The 24,994-nt window shown below is 36.9% G+C and overlaps 1 protein-coding gene and 1 long non-coding RNA gene across 5 annotated transcripts in view; one reads left to right on the forward strand and one right to left on the reverse strand.

The window, feature by feature from the left end:
* The window catches only part of LOC132092428 (synapse differentiation-inducing gene protein 1-like), a 36,299-nt gene extending 26,875 nt beyond the window's left edge, over positions 1-9,424 (forward strand). For all 4 annotated transcript variants that reach the window (XM_059498659.1, XM_059498660.1, XM_059498661.1 and 1 more), the window contains exons 4-5: positions 1,619-1,756; positions 8,510-9,424. In XM_059498659.1, the coding sequence (XP_059354642.1) occupies positions 1,619-1,756; positions 8,510-8,668 (297 nt within the window). In that variant the 3' untranslated portion in view covers positions 8,669-9,424. The remainder of the gene's footprint in view (positions 1-1,618; positions 1,757-8,509) is intronic.
* LOC132091867 (uncharacterized) overlaps positions 1-24,994 on the reverse strand; it is a 104,550-nt gene that overhangs the window by 49,353 nt on the left and 30,203 nt on the right. The gene's annotated exons all lie outside the window — the stretch shown is intronic.

The following is a 24,994-nucleotide window of genomic DNA, read 5'->3' on the forward strand; positions in this document are numbered from 1 at the left end:
AGACATAGCCAGACTAGACTAATTTAGTACAAAGTATGAGCTTATTGACGATTTTTTATCATTCTTGACAAAATTAGAATAATTAAGTTTCTTTTTGTTGTTTGTTTTTTCGTTTTTTTTTTGCCTAGTTCCTATCTATGGTCAATGGCCCAATGACGCTACGATGAGCATTTACTGCTTTTAAAAAATGCGGGTCAGGTACAATATTTTCGCTTTCTTTTTTTGCTGTCCGAGTTGCGGGCAGGTTAATTGAAAACGTCGGTCGGATGCGGATTATTAATACATTGACCCGCGCATCACTGCTAGACTGAACTGTGTGAGTGTGTGTATGTCATTGAAACACAAATTTAGCTGCAGCCAAGTGACTTTGTGCGACCCACCTTGTTCCATTCTGTGACCCAGAAGTGGGTCGCAACCCACAGTTTGAAAACCCCTGTACTAGACCAGCAGAAAACATGACAATATCCAAGTGCACAAGCCACTTAACTCCCTCCTTATGGAGAAATCCAATCTAACATCTCATGTAAGTTTATAGAGAAATAGGCCTATTATTTTTACAGATAAAACACCAGAGACATTGCAGCATATTGCTGTGAATCAGTACAGAAATATTTTCCTAACAGCTTTCCTCTCGGCACACTCTTCACAAGGCTGCGATATTTTTAGTTACTCAAGTGAATCACTAGTATCAAAGGAAAAACTGACAAACAATGAAAAATTCACAAAAAGTTGTGGAAATGCTACAGAGATTCAATACAAGCTCTGTGAACAACACGTGTATCTTAACATTGATTATCACAGAAAATAATTTTGACATTTGATTCCAATAAAAAGAAAAAAATAGAAAGGAAAAAATTTATGAAAACTGGGCCGGCAAACTACTACAGGGTTTCAGATGTTTTCACAATGTAAAAACAATTTATATACTTTTTACATGAATTATACATTTTATTTTTCATAATTTTAAGTACACTAGCACTCAAAGGTTTAGGTTCAGTAATATATATTTTTTAAGAAATATATATTTTTATTCAGCGAGGATGCATTAAAATGATCAAAGTAAATTACTTTTACATTTTTACAAAAAAAAAAAAATCTATTATTTCAAATAAATTATATTATTTAAAAATGTGTATTCATCAAAAAAAAAATCACAATTTCCAGAAAAAAATAGAAGTAATTTATACATGCAACTGCTTTCATTTTTATTTAGACATGCAACATTTATAATAACAATACTCTTAAAAGTTTATTTTCCAGCATATTAGCATATCAGAATGATTACTGAAGAATCATTTGACACTGAAGACTGTAGTAGTGGCTGTTGAAAATTCAGCTTTGTCTTCATAGGAATAAATATATTTAATAGAAAACAATTATTTAAACCTGTAATATTTCACGGTGTATTTTTTAACAAATAAATGCAGCCTTGGTGACCATTTTCTTTCAAAAACATTAAGAAAACTTACAGACTCCGTATTACTTTAGGAGAAAATATTGTTTTTATAGTTTTTGGCCATCTATTAAACCCAAAACAATCCTGTAATTATCCAGACTATAAATACAACACTTGTGAACAAATCAAAGTATGCTTACTGAATCTTCTTTCTCTTTATAGACAGATTGCTCCAGCGACAGTGAGAGTGAGGACAACTTCATTGCCATCCCTCCTCGTGATCACCTGGGCCTCGCTATCTTCTCTATGCTCTGTTGCTTCTGGCCTCTGGGCATTGCTGCTTTCTACTTTTCTCAGGGGGTAAGTGCAGAGCCCCTCGACCAAATTCACAGTCTAACCATTAAGCCTGCTAAGAATCTGCACTAACAAGAAACAGACAAGATTAATTCTTCAGCATTTTTTCATCTGTGCCCTGCAAACAAGCTTGCAGTCTCACGAGAGAAAAGAGTTTGTGATCTCATTTAACTCCTTAATAATACAGAACAGGTGCCTCATTATAATACCCATCATACAAGCAAACGGCTCTGCTTGTGTGACTGCAAAATTATCATGCACTTCTCTAATATACATAGAATTAACAAGAATGCATTGATCACATGGGTGTGACAAGCATGGGCCCATGCATGTTTTCAGCTCCATTTTCACATTTGGAGCAGAAGGCCTCTATTTTTCTACTTCAGAATGAGTCTTTTTATTCTTATCTATAGTTTAGTCCGTGGTAGACACAGCCAGAGTGAATTATTTTGTCAGGAGCTAAGTGAATTCTCCCAGAGTAATTATGATGATGGTGGTGTTGTTCAGTGAAGGTTCCCCAGAATGCAACTTGTGTGTGCGAGAAGGATGTAAATGAGATCTGGTGAAAATGTGATTGTTTTTTCACCTTCTTCTGGCTGGGAATATTCCTCCGAGAACATACTGAACAGATTTTCTCACCTTCCCCGCAGCATAGGGTTGAATGTTCAAGAGGGATATCGCCAACCATTTTCCTCCAACTCCTCCTCCTTCTCAGCATCCACCTCTGTCTCACTCCAACAGACTGAGAAAATGGCTTTGTCTTAATTTTATAACAAACCAAATGGTATATTTACTAGGTTGTCGAAATAATAATTTATTTGATGCATCGCGATGCAGACGAGGAAAATACGGTATTGGTTTAGTAATAGACTATAACGAATTATAACATACGGATGCTTTTCTGATGTCTTTTGTCGCTGCACAGAATGATCAGTAGACGTCGACGATAGGGGATTTTGCAGATATCGATAGCTAGGTTGGACCACACTGGCCGAGACCGATTAATTAACTGATAGTTTTTAAAATGAATACTGAAGAAAAACTAAAATAGTGCTTTATTAAAAAAAAAACAGTACTGAATCATACTAGTAGTAGTAATAATAGTTGACATTTATCAGACGCTTTTATCCAAAGCCACTGACAGTGCATTCAGGCTATACTTTTTTTTTTCATCAGTTTGTGTTCCCTGGGAATTGAACCTGCAACCTTTTGCGCTGCTAACACAATGCTCTACCACTGAGCCTAGGAGAACTCACTGGTATCACACACATGCTGGACGCGTCGAGTTCAACTCAAGCAGTGGTCTAAAACTGTTTATTTAATCACCAAATGGACACAAGTTTACTTCAAGAATGAACAATGAGGCATAGATAAGTTTGAAGTTCAAAATGGAGCAAACGCAAAATAGCGTCCTATATTATAGCTTTATAAATGAAGCATACAGACTTTATTAGAGCCACAGAAAGACACATGTTTCGATGAAAATGCTCAATATACAATTCATTATGTACATTAACAAAGATTTGGGGTGAATATAATGTAATTTAATGGAAACCTATGTGAATGGCGCTCTGTGGCGCAGCAGGATTTTCTGTTTGCTGCATTTAAATCCGGGTTTGACGTTTCTCGCTCTGTTCAGTGTAGGGCTGCAACTAACGATTATTTTGATAACGGATTAATCTGTCGATTATTTTTACGATTAATTGATTAATCTTTATGTCTTTATCATTTTTTCCAATTAAATTATTAACAATGGGTCTTTATCATTCAACATAGACTTTTTAGAGATTTTAACCATTTTGCACTGTCATATCCTCATCAAAAATATACCTGGAGTTTTGTTTTATTATGTGTTAGTAATCCTATAATTAAAACAAGACCCTTCTCAGCCACTCCAGCAACAGACGCAACCTGGAAAACTATCGGCATGGATTTTTTCCGTTAAACCGATTGTTCCAGCAATCAACTATTGGTGCCGATTAATCGACAAAACCTATACATCGGTTGACTTCTAATGATCAGTGTATGACATCAAGTACAGTGAGAGCGATAAAAGAGCAGACAGATCCTTATGATTTTTGGGTCAGTGTCATAATTTCATACACTCATCCTGTGCAGCACTGCTTCAAATAGCACATACCTAATGGCAGAGGGAGGCTCGACACGAGTAATTAAAAATAAAAGCTATTACTATAAAAGCAGATATCTGGCCACATTTCGGGCTTTTATGAACAACCTGAGCATTACCTGGAGAAGACACATGCTGTGTGTAAATCATGTCACGCACAATGAAATATGCAGCGGGTAGGAATGGGCAAATGAATCCTTGTGAAGCACTGAGTCTTTCCTCTGGCTGTTTCAGGAAAAGAGTCAAAGCTTCGAGTGTCTCAAAAACAGAGCCATCTGGTGGTTCATAAAAAATATATCAGCCAAAAGCCTTTGAAAGACGCTCTGTAGAATAAGACATCTCCCACATATTCCACATATAGATTCAAGTGTGTGTTTGTGTTTGTTGAATTTTTGCCTCTAATAAAATCATTTACCCATTAAACTGTGCAATTTTATACCAGTACAAATATCAATATGATGTAATAGAAGAATATTGTACACATATGAATTGCATATTACAAATATTGACAAAATTGTAAAAATCTGAAGTAAAATTTAAAATTGAGGATGCAGTGCATCGTCAGTGCATTGTGATATGAAATTGAACTGAATAAATGACATGATAATCATAACTGAAACGTGAGACTAGTGGTTCACACCTATAATATTATCATGGACTTTAACCATTGACAGATATTAAAAACAAGACCAGCTGACAGATTAAAGGTGCCAGTTCTTTCTCTCATCTACAAAAGTGCAACTAAAGATGAAAAAAGACATTTAAGATTTTTTTTCATGTCATGTAAGCATGACTTTAATTAGAGCTGAAACAACGAATTGATTTAATCGATTAAAATCAATTATTAAAATAGTTGTCAACTAATTTAGTCATCGATTCGTTGCTAAATAACTTTTATTTGCCGTAAGCGGCTCATTTCGTGCATATTTCAAATCTGCGGTGACCAAAGTGTTTTACTCGGCCAGTACAGCAGGAGAAGTAGCGAATAGCCAATAGCTGGCCTCGTTTTATGTCACGTGCTTCCCGAACAGCGTCTCTGCAGCATTCAGCATGATGTGGGAGTACTTTACGCCTTCAAAAAAGAAGAGTAACCTGTAAACTCTGCACTACTGAAATGTTTAAGGGGACGTTCACATATTGCGTCTTTTGCACGCTCAAGTTCGTTATTTCCAACACCGCACCGCATCGAGTTAAAAACATTTCAACTTTTCAGAATGCCGCAAGCGCACCGCGGGTCATGTGACAAGAACTAACCAATCAGCTTCATCCTTTCCCGTAACAACGTTAAAAGCTCAGTCAAGATGAAAGGAACAGCTGATCATAGTTGTATATGGATTTCCATTTTGAAATAAATTTAGTAGCAGAGCTACTGCAAGCGATTTTTTGAGCTGCAAATCCATTTATCCTTTGCTGAAATTTCCGTGTCTTCAAGGAGAGAGCACGTCATGGTTGCTTAGCAAAGGCAGACACCTCAGGGGCGCTTCTGGCCGAGCGCTTTGGAAAGAAGGAGAAAGCGGTGTGCCTAGCGTTTTCCACGCATTTTTAGGCGCGATTTGTGAACGGCCCCTAAGACTTTCATTTGTGCAGATTCTCCAGTACAATGTTGTTTGCAAATGTTTAGTCGTAAAAGCTGATAACATTGCTTTTTAACAGTTAACATTTAAAGCTTTACAAACATGTTCTGTGATCAGTTTGTCGTTTACCAATTCAAAATTCAGTCGTGCAGCCTAATTATGACTGAATGAGAGAGGTAAATGTTTAAAGATATTTGAAATGCATTTTTTTTCTAAGTATTCACTGCTCTATTTCACACAGCAGGTTTTTTGTGTGTGTCCAATTTTTTTTCTGGACAACCTTCTGATGGATTTTACTTTCAATTGTGAGTTCCATTCAGGTTTCATGCCATTGGCACTTTTTTCGAAGGATTGTTTACAATTTCACAGCAAAAGCTATAAAGCTGTTTCCAGGTAAATAATAAAATACAATGCACTGCAATTTTATTCTGTTTTATCCTTATTCTTCGTGAAAATATGTTCTGAAAGATTCCTTAAAAAGCTTTGTTCAGGATGTTAAACTACTTTAGGAGCTCTAAGGACTGCCATGGTGAAAACATTATTTGAAATCTACTTGTGAAATTTGCTAGAGTATGGGTCAGTGTTCTGATTGCAGAAGAGTTCGACAAAGGATTACTAACACAATAAAACAACTCCAGGTATATTTTTGATGAGGATATGACAGTGCAAAATGGTTGAAATCTCTTAAAAATCTATGCTGAAGGATAAAGACTAGAGCCCGACCGATATATCGGCCGGCCGATATTATCGGCCGATATAAGCTAATTGCATTTAAATCGGCATCGGCATTTATAACGGCCGATGAAACATGAGAAACAGAGTCTCATGCTTCATTCATGTTATGAGTGTTGCATAGTGTGCCCACCAGAGGGAGCTCTGCAGCTCCAGAGTTAACAACAGCGCCAGAAGTCCACTACAGAAGAAAGCAATCAACTGTTTTGACGGTGAGTCTGTCGTTCGTCATGTGAAATGATTGTAGATTTAGTTCATACCCTGTATATAAAAACTGTGTGTAGTTCTAGCTAACGGTCCTATCATTATCACTTCTAAATATTCTGTAACATCACTTACAGCCGCTAATGCATTGGTATATTAGATTAGCCACAAAGCTAATACCATGTTTATCAGTGGAAGAGCGCGAATGTTAATAGGAGGTCAAACTATAACGTTAGCGTTTAACTTATTCTTATTCTATTGCGGTGTGTTTCCCACATAATGACCGCGTAATTGGGCCTTTCACACAGGACGCGGTATACACGGCGCTTGCCGCTGGGCTCAGCGTTGCCCTTCAGATACAACGCGATTTGTGCTGCGCTATGGCGTAGGCGGAGTTTTAAAAACGTTTAGCGGGAGCTCTTTCATAGTCTGTTCCTCCTCCTTTCGGTCAGCAGCAAACATGTATCTGTCCCGTTGTAAGAAGCGAGCGATAGCGCTAGTCCTGCTGATGAGAATTAAGAGAGAAGCTAGGAAGAAGAGGCTACCCTCAGGTCCAGAGAACAATTTCCTTTTTAGCAGGCCCCTTAAAAGCTTGCTATTAACTTGTTTGAAGGTGGTTCTTCTCAAAATTGACAGCGGTGTGTTCATGACACTAACGTTAACCATTCAACTTCGAATTGATTCCGTAATCTTCCGGTAATAGTAGGCAAGACGATGTTTTGATTCAGACTGCACAAAGAGAAGAGGAGAAGATATACGGGTCTGTTGTGAATGTGTCTGTGAGAGCAAATATAGTGTAGTTACAGTAACTACAGTAGGTGCGTCAGAAATGATTAAACCAGAGGGGACATGTAAATAAATGTGAGCTGAACAAGCGCTTTTTTTTTTTTTACATATTGTTTCAAAGCAGCTTTACAGACATATATCAGGAAAATGTTGAAATAATATTGTTAAATATAAGTAGGTAATACCTATTGCTTGACAAATAAAAAAAATATATATATTTCTCATTTTTGCCTATGTAGGAGATCCCAGTTTATTATTATTATAATTCTAATGATGACATGAGTAATGATACATGGTGATATTATTAATACACATGCTTATTCTTTCTCCGTCTCTCTTTCTGCCTACAGATGGCTGAAAAAGGTGAATGCTGTAGCAGCAAAGTGTGGGACTACTTCTGCAAATACTTTAACTTTAGTATTATAATTTATTTACAGTAAACACACAGACTGTTAAAACCAGCTTCAACTGGAAGAAAGTAAAAGTGTTAAATGTTTAAAACCAGACTGTTTTTTGATCATTAAAAAATATATACTTTTGATGTGCAATTGTTTAGTCATTGAGACTGTAATCTAAGGCTTTTTTTTAACATAGTCCATTCTGGAAAATGGTTTATACAGCCCACATACATAAAACAGGCAGATATTTTGCTATTGAATGTTGTGTAAATGCAGTTTATAGGAAATGGGTCTAATATCGAGATTATTTTTAAAATCAAAATATCGGCTTATAAATCGGCTCTTTTCGAGATAAAAAATCCATATCGGTCGGGCTCTAATAAAGACCATTTATTAATAATTTACTTGGGGAAAAAATTGAAAAAACTAAAATATAAGTACATAAACCGATTAATCGTAAAAATAATCGACAGATTAAGCGATTATCAAAATAATCATTAGTTGCAGCCCTAACTTTAATATGACTTTAAATTTTTGAAAAGTGAACTGAAGACATTTGAATGTTTTTTAAGGGTCCACTGACAACATGCTTAATGAATGTGTCCAGAATTTTATTTTCTGTTCTAGATACATTCAGCATATCAGAAATGTGTCGATTCACATTGCTTCCTAAAAGGCTGCATTCATTTTTTATACATTCAAAAAGGTAGTTTTCTTTGTGACACTGCCCCTTCAAAAAAAGTTTAATATATTTTTTAAACGTTGTAAAAGCCTATCATGTTTGTCTTGGTGCTGTGCGTAAGAACATGTCTGATATTCCATTCAATCCTCATCAAGAAGCACTATATAGATCAATGCAATTTTCCCTCGAATGGAAAACAGGTCAATGTATCCTTTGATCTGGCTTCACTCTCACCACTCCCTTTCTTTGTTCCAGACCAGCAAAGCCGTGACCAAGGGAGACTTCCCATTGGCTAGCATCGCATCTAGACGAGCCTTGTTCCTAGCCGCTCTGTCCATCACCATTGGGACGGGGGTCTACGTGGGTGTGGTGGTGGCCCTCATCGCATATCTGTCCAAACCAGGCCACATTTAGCACAGCCAGGAGAGGGCTACAGGACTCCACGATACTAAACAACCCGCTCTGAACATATTTTTCTAAATGTCTCATATCTTATCCCTCCCCGTGGACTGGCTGTCTGCCCAAATCAGAGAAAAGGGATGAACCAAAAGAATAAAATATAAATGTAAGCTTGTCACACCACACTGCATAAAACTTAACTTAGTCTGAGAGCAGTTCAGGTGAAGAATATAAACTACCGACAAATAAGCAATCCAATTAACCAAACCCAAGGGAATCTATTCCAGAGGACACATTTAAGGATCAAAAGGGACTAAGTGCCCTTGGATTTGTTTTTCCCTTTCCAACTGTATTTCGTTCCAAACCTGAAAGAGAATTGAAGCCGTTCTCAGTTTCTCTCACATTACTTACTAACTCCGTTAAACCCTGTATATGTGTGTGGCCCAATTAAACCAGCACTGCTGAATATACCAACTGCATTTTATGAGCTCCATTAAAAAGGACAGAATATTGTCCAAAATAAAACAGCTTTCTATGTTGTAAGTGAATGTGGAGTTCAAGCACAAACTTAAATGCTTATGATCATGGCACAGAACTACAGGACAAGAAATAACTATCAAAGACAACTTGGTCCACCTCTGTGAATTGAAACTCATCTGTGACATTCAACATCACTTATACACAACCTTTCATTCCCACTTGTTAAGGGCTCTATGCTTTGTGTGTAAATTGTGTCTTTTGTTTTGTCCAAAACTTCATTTTGACCCAAGATAAGTACCGTATTTTTCGGACTATAAGTCGCACCTGAGTATAAGTCGCATCAGTCCAAAAATACATAATGATGAGGAAAAAAACATATATAAGTCGCACTGGACTATAAGTCACATTTATTTAGAACCAAGCACCAAGAGAAAACATTACCATCTACAGCCACGAGAGGGCGCTCTATGTTTTCAGTGGTAGACTACAGGAGCACTGAGCAGCATAGAGCGCCCTCTCGCGGCTGTAGACGGTAATGTTTTCTATTGGTTCATATCTCTCGGTTCATGTCAAATTAATTTTGATAAATAAGTCGCACCGGACTATAAGTTGCAGGAACAGCCAAACTATGAAAAATAGTGCGACTTATAGTCCGGAAAATACGGTAAACATGGATGAAGAACAACAAGTGTTTATTTTATATTGGTATGGATTTGCTTGACTTTAACAGATTCTCTTTTACTCCCAGATGTCTGAACTGAATATAAATGAAACGACTTTACACATGGAAGGTATCAATATGTTTCCTTTCACCACCCAAATACACCAATTAATGTCCCTTATGATTTAAAAAAAAAAATCTTCAGAGTTGGCAAAATTCAAGACAGATGGTCAGAAATGTACAATATACTATCCTCAAATCCTAAAATGGATGTTTGAACAAAAAGGCAGGTTTAGTTTTCAGGTGAAAGGCACTCAGATTGAATCTATTAATAATGTATTGGATGTCTCTGAGCCCACAGGCGTGGGAACGAAGGCACAGGGGATGTTGAGCTAAAGGTCGACTAGTCTATTTCAACAATAACAGAGACTGAATCTGTTGTAGTCATCCACATAAGAACTTCAAAACATGAAAACTATGGGTTCTTTGGTGGCTAGGTAGTGATTCGAGGCGGGACTTGAATTCCTGTGGTACAGACATCGTTTGGAAGCTGCTAGAAAGAAACTGGCCATATTTTGAAGTTAGCCAATTGTATGTAACCTCCAAATTGCTTCTCATGGTGATTTGAAATACCCAATAGTATTGAATACCCTGATTCTACACAAGTTTGCATATTTACAGTGTGAGGCATTTAAGATGTTGGATAAAAAAAAAACATTCCTAAAAAGTATTTAAAAAAAAATTCCCTTTTTATTTTTTTATTTTATTTATTTATTTTTTTTTTACAAAAATCAAGTATCCTCTTAAAGTAGGGGTCACCTAAATCTGTCCTGGGTGGCCGGTGTCCTACATAGTTTAGCTCAAACCCTAATCAAGCACACAGGAACCAGCTAATCAAGGTCTTACTAGGTATAGTAGAAAATTCCAGGCAGGTGTATTGAGGCAAGTTGGAGCTGAACTCTGCAGGACACTGGCCCTCTGGGATCGATTTGTGATCCCTATCTTAAAGTTAGGCTAAACTCCAACCTCAAAGTCTCTCATTTTATTCTTAAGAAAAAAAAATAGGATACTCTTAAGAAAATTATTAAAGAGCATTTTAATTAACTTCTTTAAGAACCTTTTTGACTTTTTTCTTAAGTAGATTTTCCTGCCCCTGGATTAGGCACAAAAACATAATCGTTGACATCCTGGTACTTACAGGTTGCAGATGCTTTTTGAATTCTGGAGGAGCTCATTCACAAGAACTTAAATGTGTGTAGAGAAATGTTCATTGTGGAAAGAGCTAACTGGTAAAGGCCATGCTTTACAGTCTTCATGTTAAAGTGCGAAAGAAGTACAAAAGAGATGTACTGATCAACAATTGTACTTGCATCTGTTGTGAGAGTTAAGAAACTTCTGCCTGGAGTTAAGTATTGTTATTGCTATTATTATTCTGATCAATTATATCAATGTGTAAAAAGTGTAACCTGGACACTGTAATATAAATTGTAAACAGATGCAATTGATTAAAAAATATTTTATTGTGACTAAAACTCAATATATCAGGGAATTTTTTTTTCTATTTTTGTGGTGCTTTTGTCAAGGTTAACAGATTTACTCATTGCCAGTGCTGTTATCTGAAAGATTAGTGAGAATGAACTCATTGAATCACCAAGCTTTTCTTAGACAAGCATAAACAGAAATGAGGGTACGGTTGAGAATTTTATAGCTAATACACTGTTCATATCTGTGCCGTAAGAACTAATTACCCTTAAAGGGATAATTCACCCAAAAATGAAAATTACCCCATGAATACTCACCCTCAAGCCCTCCTAGGTGTAGATGACTGTTCTTTCAGACAAATACAATCAGATTTATAATATCAGTGAATTGGGACTTGTTTTGTTTTGCTCTCTCCTCTGCGCTTCTGTGTAAGATACTTGTGTGTAAGTCCAACGTCCTATTTTTGTGTGAACTATCCCTTTAATGCTTACCGTATTTTTCGGACTATAAGTCGCATCAGTCCAAAAATACGTCATGATGAGGAAAAAAAACATATATAAGTCACACTGGACTATAAGTCGCATTTATTTAGAGCCAAGAACCAAGAGAAAACATTACCGTCTCCAGCCGCGAGAGGGCGCTCTATGTCTTTAGTAGTAGACTACAGGAGCAATGAGCAGCATTAGAGCGCCCTCTGGCGGCTGTAGATGGTAATGTTTTCTGTTAGTTCATTTCTCTTGGTTCATGTCAAATTAATTTTTATAAATAAGTCGCACTTGACTATAAGTCGCAGGACCAGCCAAACTATGAAAAAAAGTGCGACTTAAAGTCCGGAAAATACGGTAATATACGGCACCAAAATGAAGCTCCAAATAGTCCAAAATGAAGCACCTGAGAATAAAATAAATTCTCATACCAGTCATATCAGAACTTTTGTAGGTTTTTATGCCACCCTACATTCACATACTTGAAATAGTATGTGGCATAATGCACAACATTGAATAATAATGCCTGGAAGGTTAAATGCAAACCTCTGCTGCTTTCTCAGCGCCTGTGATGCACAGCACACACTTAAGACCTGCTGGTTTCATTGTGGTCTTTAGCAAGTGCATTTCCACTGCAACCACTGGAGCATTGAAAGCCAACATGGGACACTTGCTGTCTCTCAGTGCAGGTCATGCATTAGTCATACCTGACATTTACGGTTCACAATTAGCTTCCCATAATGGCTTTTTCCAAGGAAGTGTCTAGTCTCCAGAGCATAGCTGGAAATAGCAAAACAGAATCAGTTTTTACAAATAACACTATACTCTACTTTGCAGCCACTGAGGCTTGACCAAGCAAATCTTTGCTAATTTTAAGTGTAGTGAAAATAAAATTAACATGTGGGTTACAAACTACAAATTAGAGTTATCACACATGCAGAGACTCAAATTGGCATTAATAAAAATGGTTTTCACTTTCCATCAAAGTCTCAACTGATACTAAAATGCTATCAAGTCTTTTTGCATTTTCTTTCCTCATGTGTTTGCTACATTAATTTCTAAATGAACAGTGTCAGCATCTGCCCTCCTTTGATTGTGTATCAGCATATTTTCCCCATTTTATGTTTCCATAGTGACTAGTCATTTTCAGACATTCATTTTATGCCACTTGCAATGATCAACACAATAAGAATAGATTAAATGAGCATTTTGTCTTTGAAAATTTGAATTGCAGTCATTTCTATCTGATTTGTGTTTTGTTATTGTCACTCAAATGGTGTTTTTAAGGCTGTATGGTTATTTTAGTATCCCTCATCAACATACTGAGCAAACTCAGAAATGTCTGCTTCAAGTAAAACAAAATGAAAGAGAGACAGAGTAAAGTGTTTACAAAGAAAGTCAGTGTTTTCTTTGTATTGTCATACTTTGAGTTCTCATTCATGAACAGAATGTGCTTGTGAGACAGTGACAATGTAAATACTGCAAACAAAAGAAAATACGCAGCAGTATAAAATAAATAATTTGCCGCGAAAATGACCTTGTATCTATTAATGCAAAGGTTGGATGAGTTTTCGCCTTTTGGGAAAATATGATACATTTGGTCCTGATACGGTGTGAATCTCTCTTGTCAGGAACAAAACGCTAGTGAGACTTAACAGATAGATGAGTCATATTCGAGCATAGCAGAGGTGTGTGTATAGAGGTGTGAGTATGAAGCTTCATGCCCCCCCCCCTCAATAATATATATATATTTGTTGCATTTGCACTTTGATTAGTTAAATAAGTATTAGTTACTTAAATTCAGTTGTAATAATTGTATAACCAGAAAGCCAGTCTTACACAAATGCTATATGTTTGTTTTCTGAATCACTTGTGGTTTTGCAGGCAACTGTTGGATGAATTGATGATTTAATAAATCACTGGCCTCAAGGGCTGTATCATCTACAGAACACATGCAGGGATGCATTTCAGTATTTGATTACAAATGCAATCAGCCAAACAGGAACTGTTATGAGAAATGGGATTTCTTTAAAGCATTCATAATAAGATGTTGCTGGAGCAAAACTATTTTTGGAGACATTCTTCCATACACTTTAAATTTTTCATATATTACATTTAATATGTTGGAAGTGAAAGCAATGGTTCACAAAATCAGTGTCACTGATCTACCTCATTAGTTCTCAAAAATCTGGCACTGCAGCCCTAACAAAACTACACCAGATGTCTTTTGTATCCCATTCACACCTGATATTAACATCTAGCTGGAATAGAGCCTGGCACAACTCCGCTCACATGCACTCTCTTCTATCAGAAACATCACATGCATCTTCTGAAGAGGATAAAAATAATTTAATTATTCTTGTTGTATAAGAGTTTTGCCACATATGTAATAAAAATGTGGCCTACACTAAAAAACAAACTAAATATATGCATGGTTAGTTTGTGCACATTAGGCTAAGTATGGTCATGTGTCACTGTTGAGGCACTATGTGGAAATATACTTTTTTTACTTTATGATTTATATTTTTTTTAGGTGGTAGGTGTGCTTTCATTGCCTGAGATGAAAATTGCAGCAGTTATAAGATGCAGCTCCTTTTTGTCCAGAGATGTCGTTTGGAGAGCATGAGCACCTGTAGAGGTAGTCGGACTCTGCAGACACTATTGATGATTGATTTATGTAGTTTAAAGCTAAGAATAGGGCTGTTAGCAAGTTGCACTTAAAATAAATGCATGCAATTCTGCATTATACATTTCTAAGTAAAAAAAAATATAAAAAAATACATCCTCCTCTGAACAGCAATTACATTTCAGGTCATTTATTTCCAAAAAGTAAAATGTATGAATCTGCCCTCTTTTTTTTTTTAAGAGGATTCAATAAAATGTGCAACCTGTAGTAAAAATGTCATTTGTCCATCCTGACCAGCACTGATAAAACTAACATGTTACACAAGGCCAAGTCCATCAGAATTCGACTATATGCAAACAAGACTGGACAATTTAGGTCAGGAGTGCCCAAACCAAAGTTTGGCTCCAATCCTAATCAAACACACCTGTAGCATCTTATTTAGGTCTTCAGGCTCACTTAAAAACTTAAAGGCAGGCGTGTTTGATTAGGGTTGGAACCAAACTTTGCAGGACAGTCGATTGCCAGGAGCAGGGTTGGGCACCCCTGATTTAGGTATTACTGCCACATTCAAAAAATACTGCTTTTTTTTCAGTGCTATTCAATTTTCAGACTTTACAGAAAAACAACCATCCATCTGACACTGCATGCAGTCACAGATCATGCAAAAGCACATAAACCTCAAATGTATTTTTAATAATTAAAAATTCTGTTAAAATTTACATTAATCTCGTTAGTGGTGAGAGTAAAATAAGTATGCAGCCACAAAACCTAAAACCCATCAATGGAATCCATTTACCAGTGGTCAAAGACAATGTTAACATTAACACCAAACATAAATGGGGTCTCAGGGTGTTTTCACACCTGTAGATTGATTTTTTTTTTTTTTTCGAAACCAGGGGTTGAATCAGTACAATGATTCGGTTTGCCTTCACAAGACACCAAAAAATCAGCTACAGGTCAGTTGCATTGCAAGGTAGCCTAATCATTAATGAGTGAATTCTGTTGCAATAATCACAATACTTGACCTATAAAAATAAACTGTATTGTTTGATTTTGTTTGCCATATAATGAGGAACATAAGTTTGCGAACAGCCCCTTGTCGCTACAGCAGAGACTAGGCTTGTTCGAGATGCATCGGCGCTGCCCAGACCGATCTGCATATGACATAGAAATACCACGAGAGCAATTAGAGAGCAGACTCTTTATTCTTTTGAATTGCTCTCAAGGTACTTTGATGTCATATGCCGATTGGTCTGTACAGCACCGCATGTGCATCGGACAGACCTATTGCTTTGACTACAGTGATCGTCGGATGCCTTTATACATGCCTTCGTCCTTATTAGGTTTTCTTGGCATGTCATACATTACGATGAGTCCCTCCAATGATTAAATGGTGGTGTATTCAAGCAGGTGTAGTTGTGTTGGTCTATTTTGATAACAGACACATTGTAGGCTAAGCCCAATTTTCTGTGGGCCCACCCACATTGTGATTTCTGGCTATGCTAGTGGTAATAAGGCCTCCAGGGTCAAGACTGAGATCCCGGTCTATGAATGATGAATGGTGCGTTCCATCATGCCTTTGGACTTGAGGAAAAAATTTAGAAACAATTAAGCCTTTTTACTGCCAGACTGTTACATTTCTGCAGAGATAAGCATGCCATCTAACATCAGTCTAATTGTGTTCATATCTAAGTATCAATTTGCCTTTACCCATTTTGCCAATTCAAACTGACTACAACAGGTGACTGCATGACAGGAATAGCTAATTGTGCCAGGAGAATATTGGGCAGAGGTAAAAGGCAGATGGGTTTCAAAGCAGATACGCCTCTCGAATGGCATTTTCAGAGACACCTTCAGGGCTCCTCCCAGCAATCTCACAAAGCGGCTGAAGTTGAGGAGAAAATCTGAAACATGAGGAGTGTGGATACAGGAGAGCATCTCTTCCACTCCTACTCAGGTCAATCTGCAACACAGTAGTTCATATCTGCTCTATATAAAACTATGCAAATCCCTTTGCATATTTCCCTAAAGCACCGGTTTCAGTGTAATACCTCTTCTGATTATGTGCATATATTGGGATTGTTTCACTGCTTTGCACCAACATTTGTGTTTCAACTTCTATTGTGGGATAATAACTGCAAGTTTGGGTTTGTGCTTAAAGTGGGAAGTGGCACTGCACTCATGCTATTCAGGCTGGCTTTGTGAATAGCAAGTCCTCATGAAATTATAATCAGAGATGGAGTATGGAAATCAGTGAGTGCCATTTTTATGGATGAAACATTAACCGGTCAGGTAAAACAAATGCCATTCCTATGGGAATGTCAGACTCAGGGCCCTATTTTAAAGATCTAAGCTCATGGTCTAACGTGCACGGCGCAAGTGCACTCAGGTATGTCCGAATCTACTTTTGCTAGTTTATTGGCGCACCAGGCGCATGGTCCTAAAGGGTTGTACCTATTCTCTTAATGAGTCATGGGTGTATTTTGGGCGTAATGTGCAATAAACCTATCAAAGTCTCATCTCCCATTCCATTTAAAGGCCAGTTGCGCTCATGCAATGGTAGATTCGCTATTCGCAAAGACTGAATGCTTCTCCAGAGAAGAAAGGTTCTGCTTGTTTGCGAGGTTAAAGCACACAAGCAAACCATCTACAGGGCATAATAATATTCTTTTACATTGTAATCCTTTCATTTTTAATATTTGGCATGTTTGTGCGCTGCTGCGCATCCCTTTGTGTGTAATAAGCAGAGCGTAGGCACCTTGTTTACCCACCTGTAGGCGCATATAACTAATGAGTTCTTTAATTAACATAGATATATATATAAATATATATATATATATATATATATACACCGTATTTTCCGGACTATAAGTCGCACTTTTTTTCATAGTTTGGCTGGTCCTGCGACTTATAGTCAGGTGCGACTTATTTATCAAAATTAATTTGACATGAACCGAGAGAAATGAACTAAGAGAAATGAACCAATAGAAAACATTACCTTCTACAGCCGCAAGAGGGCGCTCTATGCTGCCAGAGATGCTGCTCAGTGCTCCTGTAGTCTACACTGAAGACATAGAGCGCCCTCTCGTGGCTGTAGACGGTAATGTTTTCTCTTGGTTCTTGGTTCTAAATAAATGCGACTTATAGTCCAGTGTTACTTATATATGTTTTTTCCTCATCATGGCGTATTTTTGGACTGATGCGACTTATACTCGGGTGCGACTTATAGTCTGAAAAATACGGTGTGTGTGTGTATATATATATATATATATATATATATATATATATATATATATATATATATACACACAGTACAGGCCAAAAGTTTGGAAACATTACTGTTTTTAATGTTTTTGAAAGAAGTTTCTTCTGCTCATCAATCCTGCATTTATTTGATTAAAAATACAGAAAAAAATGTAATATTTTGATATATTATTACAATTTAAAATAATTGTTTTTAAATTTATTATACTTTAAATTATCATTTATTTCTGTGATGCAAAGCTGAATTTTTAGGATCATTATCACATGATCCTTTAGAAATCATTCTAATATGATGATTCATTATCAAAGTTGGTTCTTCTGCTACAGTTCTTCTGCTTAATATTTTTTCAAAACATTTTATACTTTTTTAGGATACTTTGATGAATAAAAAGTAAAAAAAAAAAAAAAAAAAAAAAAAAAAGAAGCTATGTTTTTAAAATATAAATATTTTGTAATAATATACACTACTGGTCAGTAATTTTTCTTTCTTTCTTCTTTTTAAATAAAATCAATACTTTTATTCAGCAAGGATGTGTTAAATTGATAAAAAGTGATAGTAAAGAAAATATATTATTAGAATATATATTATTCGATTTTTTTTTTTTGAATAAATGCAGTTCTTTTTAACCTTTTATTCATCAAATATATTAGACAGCAGAACTTTTTCCAACACTCATAATAAATCAGAATATTAGAATGATTTCTAAATGATCATGTGATAGACTGGATGTTACATGTGACACTGAAGGCTGGAGTAATGATGCTGAAAATTCAGCTTTGCATCACAGGAATAAATTATTTTTTTAAAAGTATATTCAAATAGAAAACTATCATTTTAAGTTGTAATAATATTTCACAATATTACTGTTTTTTCTATTTTTGATCAAATAAATGCCGGCTTGATGAGCAGAAGAAACTTCTTTCAAAAACATTAAAAATAGTAATGTTTCCAAACTTTTGGTCTGTACTGTGTATATATATATAGACCAGGTTAATGTTAGTCAATGGTGCAGTCTATTTAATTTGCCTCAAAATAGCAATGTGCCAACAATGCACCTTAACACACCTCTTTTTTAGACCAGCACACCAATGGGCGCAAATGCATTTGCTATTTAAACAATATAATTAACTGTCAAGCTAAAACTAGCAAAAAACACTTGCATCACGCCTGGCGCTACGTTGCGCCGGGTGTATGATAGTGCCACCAAAGTCACACAGGTGAGTGAATCCTCTTGGAGTGAGATGTCTACCACTCACAGTTGTGCTTGGATAGTTGTTCTAAGTGTCTGTACTTCCATAGACAGCCCTTGTAACCCTAACCCATTAGAGTTCCTATAGTGCTCTAATAGGGCTTTTCGCACTGCTTTAGTTCCAGAGCTAAATGTATTGGGATGATTTTGCACTAACTATTTCCCAGTACCATTGAAAGAGTTGCATTCACACCGACAGTGTGTACTAGGAAGTGCCAGTCAACAGCGACCTCATTTCTGCACAGCATTCAACAATGGAAACAAAGAAGGACAACATTAACAACAGGAGGATGGAGGACGCTGTGATCGGAGCTGTGTTTTTGTTATTGAAAAGCTATTGAAAGAAAGGAAAGGAGGACTTAAAATCTCCAACGACAACTGGCAGTGCTACATTTGCTAAAAGTACCTGCATTTCAGCATCCATCCATCTATTTCTGATCCTCCATACTTGTGAAATAAGTTGACACAATGTTTACAGTATGTTTACACGCCATTTTAAATCATGGCGGGTGAAATGAAAAGGTTCCTGCAGTGCAAAATGATGAGAGTGGTCCCTCAGGCACTCCAAGGTGATGGAACCAGTCAGCTGACATGTAATGCTTTTTAAAAGTGTTAAAACACTGCTAAGTTTTAGACAATATCGGCATAAAATTTTATACAAATTTCTTAGTATAATGCATTAAAATAACTTGCAATTATGACTGAATGGTTAGCTGTTAGCTGGTCTCCCAGCCTGAAAAGTGACTAAAATCTCTCTTAAACCAATCAGCAGACCAGCCAAGACCAGCTTAGGATAGTTTAAAATGTTTTCAAATTAGTGCTGCAACGATGCGTCGACATCATCGATTACGTCGACTACAAAAATACGTCGACGTGCATGAAATGCATCGACGCGTCACACTGTTTACATCTCGCGTAATGGCATACTGGGAATGGAGAAAGTTGCATTCTATCACAAAAACAGAGACCACTGTTATCAAAAGTATGGGAATACTTCAAACAGAGGCCAAATAAAATGGCCATTTGTTCCCTTTGAAAAACCGATATGGTGTACCACGGCAGCACAACTGCGATGCACGAGCACCTCAGAGGAAAACATCCTGGCGCTCTCCGGTGTTACGGTTTAACTGCTTACCGTGTGATCTGGTGACCAACTTCCTGGTTCAGGTCTCTGCTGCAGATGTGATGGAACAAACTGATGTGATATTATTAAGTGTCTAATGAACGCAGGCTTGCTCATTGCATGATTCTGATATTCTTGTAAAGATTACAAGTTATTGGTATGATCACTCGTAGTGTTGAAGTAAGGATAAAAAAAAAATAAAGTAAGTCTGTGTTGGTGCGGGTTTCGAAAACACGTGGAAAACGCTAGTCGCGCCGCTTTCTCCTTCTTTCCAAAGCGCTCGGGCAGTTGCGCCCCTGGGATGTCTGCCGTTGCTAAGTAACCATGACGTGCTCTCTCCATGAAGACGCCTTAAAAGACAGCGCGCCGCGAGACAACAGTCACAAACCACCGATCTACCCCGAATCAGCCTGCCACTCGTCATCCCTCCCTGCTTTGGTGTACTCCTCCCTGCCCACAAAGTGGTCCAGGTTTACCTCTAATCCCATTGTTTTGTCCACCCTTAAAATCTGGACCCAGTTCCGAAATCATTACAAATTCACCTCTCCCTCCCCCCTAGGCCCTATTTGTAAGAATCATTTATTTCCAGCCTCCTCTCTTGACCTAACATTCACTCAGTGGGACAGGAAGCAGCTTTCCTGTTTTAAAAGCTTGTACTGTAAAGAAGGGTTCGATAGTTTTGATAATATATGCCAGAAATATGATCTTTCACGCAGTAACTTTTTTAGATATCTCCAAATACGCCACTGTGTTAAAGCACTGTTCCCTTCTTTCCAGGTCCTCCCTATTGTGGCAGCATGGGAGGAAATGACCCTCCTCTGTCCGAAAAAAGGACTGATATCACGGTTATATTCTCAACTAATGTCTCTTGAAAATCATGACCTTTCAAAAATTAAGAACGGTTGGGAAGGCGAGTTGATGGTTGAGTTGTCAGACAGACACTGGGAGGATGCACTACAAAGGATTAACTCATCTTCATCCTGTGCACGCTTGGGGCTCATTCAGTTTAAAGTAGTGCATAGGGCTCATTTCAGTAAGGCCAGGTTAGCAGCTATATATCCAGGAACGGACGGGAGTTGTAATAGATGCTCCCTCTCTCCAGCTGATTTAACACACACTTTTTGGTTGTGCCCCCATCTAAATCAATACTGGTCATCTGTTTTTCAAACTTTATCCGAAGTCATAAAAATTCAAATTAAGCCCTGTCCGCTGATTGCAATATTTGGTATTTCAAATGAGAGCTTAAATTTAACCCAGGACCAATCGGACATCATTGCTTTTACATCACTTCTTGCCCGTCGTAGAATCCTATTAGTTTGGACATCTGCTACTCCACCAGCGGTGGCCGAATGGTTAAGGGATGTTTTATTTTTTCTTAAACTAGAAAAAGTTAAATTCACGCTGAAAGGGTCAGTCCAGAAATTTTACTTAAAATGGCAGCCCTTTGTGACATATTTTGAGAGTCTTAAGGTATTGCCTGAAATATGAGACACCTTTTTATTTTCTTGGGGGGGTGGGGGGGGGGTAATCAAATCAGTGGTCAACTACTTTCATGGGGTAGGAACTGAGTAGCCTGGTCAACAATTGTGAAAGTGTAAGTTTAAAGCCTTGCTAACCAACTGCTTTCGATATGTGGGTATGCAGGTCTGTGCTTGTTTTTTTTAAAGTGTAAATCCTTAATTCTTTTGAAGAACTGTGTAACAAACGAAATGGAAGAGGAAAAAAAAAAAAAAAAGTTGTTCTCCCAGAATGTGGTTAAATATAATTTTTTTATTATTATTATCTTTGTTTTTTGTTTTTTATTTGGGGGGGGGGGGCTGGGTTGTGGATGTTTTAGTTGTTTAAGATAAAATTAAACTGGAGACCTGTTTTACTTCCTGTAAAATGTTACATCTTTGATCCTCCAATAAAGAGATATATATATAAAAAAAAGAAGTTGTACTTATATTTTTTTGTAAAGTTATCCAAAGGATTCATTAGCTAATCAAAAAAGAACATTAGATTAATTATTTATTGTAATAAAATTAATCGTTAGTTTCAGCTCTATTTCAAATTATGTTTTGTAGTTTGTGTTGCCCATCATCAGTGTAAAAGCAGGAGGAAGTAGCATGTATGTTGATATTGTCCAAAAGTACAGTACACTTGCCAACATTGTCGGCAAACTTTCAGAGAGCACTGTATCATGAAAAGCTGAAAAAAAAAAACTTGGCAGCTTCATTTATTGGTAGAACTGAAATGATCTTTAAAAAACATGTTTTACTTACCCTTTACATTATTTAGAATGTCACTGCAATGTACTGTAACAGTTATTTTGAAGATGACTTCATAATTGCATCTTGATTTGATTGTTTAAAGACAACAACCTAGTAAATTAAAGTAAATAGTAAATTAAAGCTCCTACATTGTTGTGTTTCTTTAGATCCAGATAAGGATGAGTATGGTAGACAAATAATACTTAAGGATACTTAAGCGACATTTTTTTTCATCTCTTCCTTGGGTGAATGGCTCTGGGGTCCTTGTCTCATTGTTTACACCGAAAAATGCAAAATGAATAAATAAATAAATAATACAACAGCACAGAGACACCAGAAGCTTTTGTTCTCACACCTTTTTTTCTTCAGCCTTTTCTTCACTCTGGAATGCACATTTTCTCAGAGAGACAGCAATGAAAGACAGATTTATATCTCCTAAATCCTCAACTGCAGCCCTGCTATATCTATGAGGATTCTGGATTGACTTTAAATTGTATACAAAGGGAAGAGCAAAACTGGAAGAAACAGAAAGTTACACCACACATCTTGGTACACAAGAACACTTATAATGTGACTAGAATGCAAAACGGCACCTTTTGGAAAATGAAATACTGGCTTTTTTAGTGCATTGAGTTGAGCAGGGTAAACTATTTCCTTGTCAATTGGGCAGAAATCAGCCTGAAGCAAAACACATTTGACATCAATAATGGCATTATAGAATTATGTATTTTGAACAAAATATAGCAACCAATCAATAATTATCTGCGCATACACACCCTTCTTAATTTATACCCCAACTTAGCAAATCTCATGACTCAAACTCTAAACAATGAGTCATCTGGCTCATATGGATCAGCAAATATTGAACTGCAATACACACCAAGCCACTCAGATCACAGCTAACACAATCTTTCCTGTTTTTATAGTTGGATTTGCCTTTCAAATGTGAATAACACTTGTGTAAATGCATAATCTGTCAAATCGACTCATCAGCGCCATATGTATAATAAATAAAAGATGAGTGGGATGAAATCTAAAAAAGTACAGTCAATATCTTCCCCAAGAAATGTCAGGCATTACAACAGTATAAAATCTCTGCATTGATGAAGCATCTGCCACACTCTGGTAATATCCACAATCTACCAACAGAAGTCAAAGCAAATGTTTGAGTATTTCCGCAAGCTATGCCACAGTGTAAGCACCAAAGACAAACAAGATTTCTCATTCACAAGAGCGCACTTAGAATGCTGATTATTGAGCAAATGCCTAAAACAGAGCTAATATATAGTCCTTTCTTCAAAACATTGTTTCTGGAAAATATTGTCTCTGTTTCCAGGGTGCAAAATTAATTATATTCTTTTTCCCACAAGCTATAGTGTTTTTAGATAGAAAGATAAGGCATAAATGAAAAAAAAGCATTAATATCAATAATACTTCAATCAACAATAGTAGCTCACAGAGCTCAATTTCATCTCAGTCCTCAACCTAATAGCTTTCTCCAGACCAAAAATCGTGTCGACAGGTTACATCACAGACTCTGGTCATTAAAAAGAGCACCCTCACCTGTGTCCTTTCCAGTGTCACAATTGCAAGGCAGCTTCCTAGACACTCTAATGAGGCTGTGCCTCTCTTCTTCTTTCTCATGTAATGATATAGCTATCTTTGGCCCTTTCAATCCATCAATTTCATTATTTTTGTAACAACACCAATGTTCCCTCTAACACCGATTGCAAGGACAATATTTTTGCCTTTATAGAGATAGTCCATAGAAATAGTTATGTCATCATTTACTGACTTGCATGTCTTTTCAAACCTGCATGACTTCAGAAAAGTATGTTTTTGTCCATAACATGAGCAAATGGGGTCAAATGTTGTTTTGGGACTCCATTGACACATTCTTCTTGTCTTCTTTTTTTTCTACTTTGTTATGCTTTTACAGATTGGGTCTATGTTTATATTCTGAAAAACAATATAAATGTGAAACAGTGTGAATGTAGGGGATGACTGGCACATGTAAGAGGTAATAGGCCTATGTGCTGACAGGATTAGCAATTAAATCTGGCTCATTCCTTGATTAACGCAGGTGACGAGAGCACCTCTCCATAATCCAGCAAAGTAATTAACCTTCGGAGAAGTGTCTGAACCAAACAGCTGGTATTATTTCCAGGTCAGAGAAAAAGATAGAGTAGCTGAGCTGTGACATTTTGCCACCAAAACTGACTTGAATAACAAAGGTCCGAGAGGGACAGATCCTGGTTTGTCATCCACCTCTTAGACGTTTGTGGAGTATTTGAGTTTACAATTGACAATCAATTACCACCATGACAGCAAATTCCAATGGTGTGGTGAGCTTTCTGAAGGTTTCTTGCTGTAGAGGAGCCAGGTTTATGGCATGTCCACTAGCAACAAACCAATCTCACCCGTAACGTCTCTCTCAAAAAGTTTGAAATAGAAAACTGGATAAAAACGATGAAAGAATGCAGACTAGAATCAAAGTCAGACAATTTGGTGACAACAGAGGGATAGGTCTATGATTGCGGTGTATTGATCAAATGGAAGCTGTTTTTGTAGTCATGAATGACCACTTAGGTCTCATCACTGAGGTCTCACCTCTTATTTGGCACTGTTTTTTTTAATCATTCCTACCCTCACTGAATATGGTTTTCTAAAGACTAAATGACTCAAGTGGGGATCGATCCAAAGAGGCCCTGTGAGGCA

The sequence above is a fragment of the Carassius carassius genome, chromosome 18, assembly GCF_963082965.1.
Source record: "Carassius carassius chromosome 18, fCarCar2.1, whole genome shotgun sequence".
Taxonomy (NCBI): domain Eukaryota; kingdom Metazoa; phylum Chordata; class Actinopteri; order Cypriniformes; family Cyprinidae; genus Carassius; species Carassius carassius.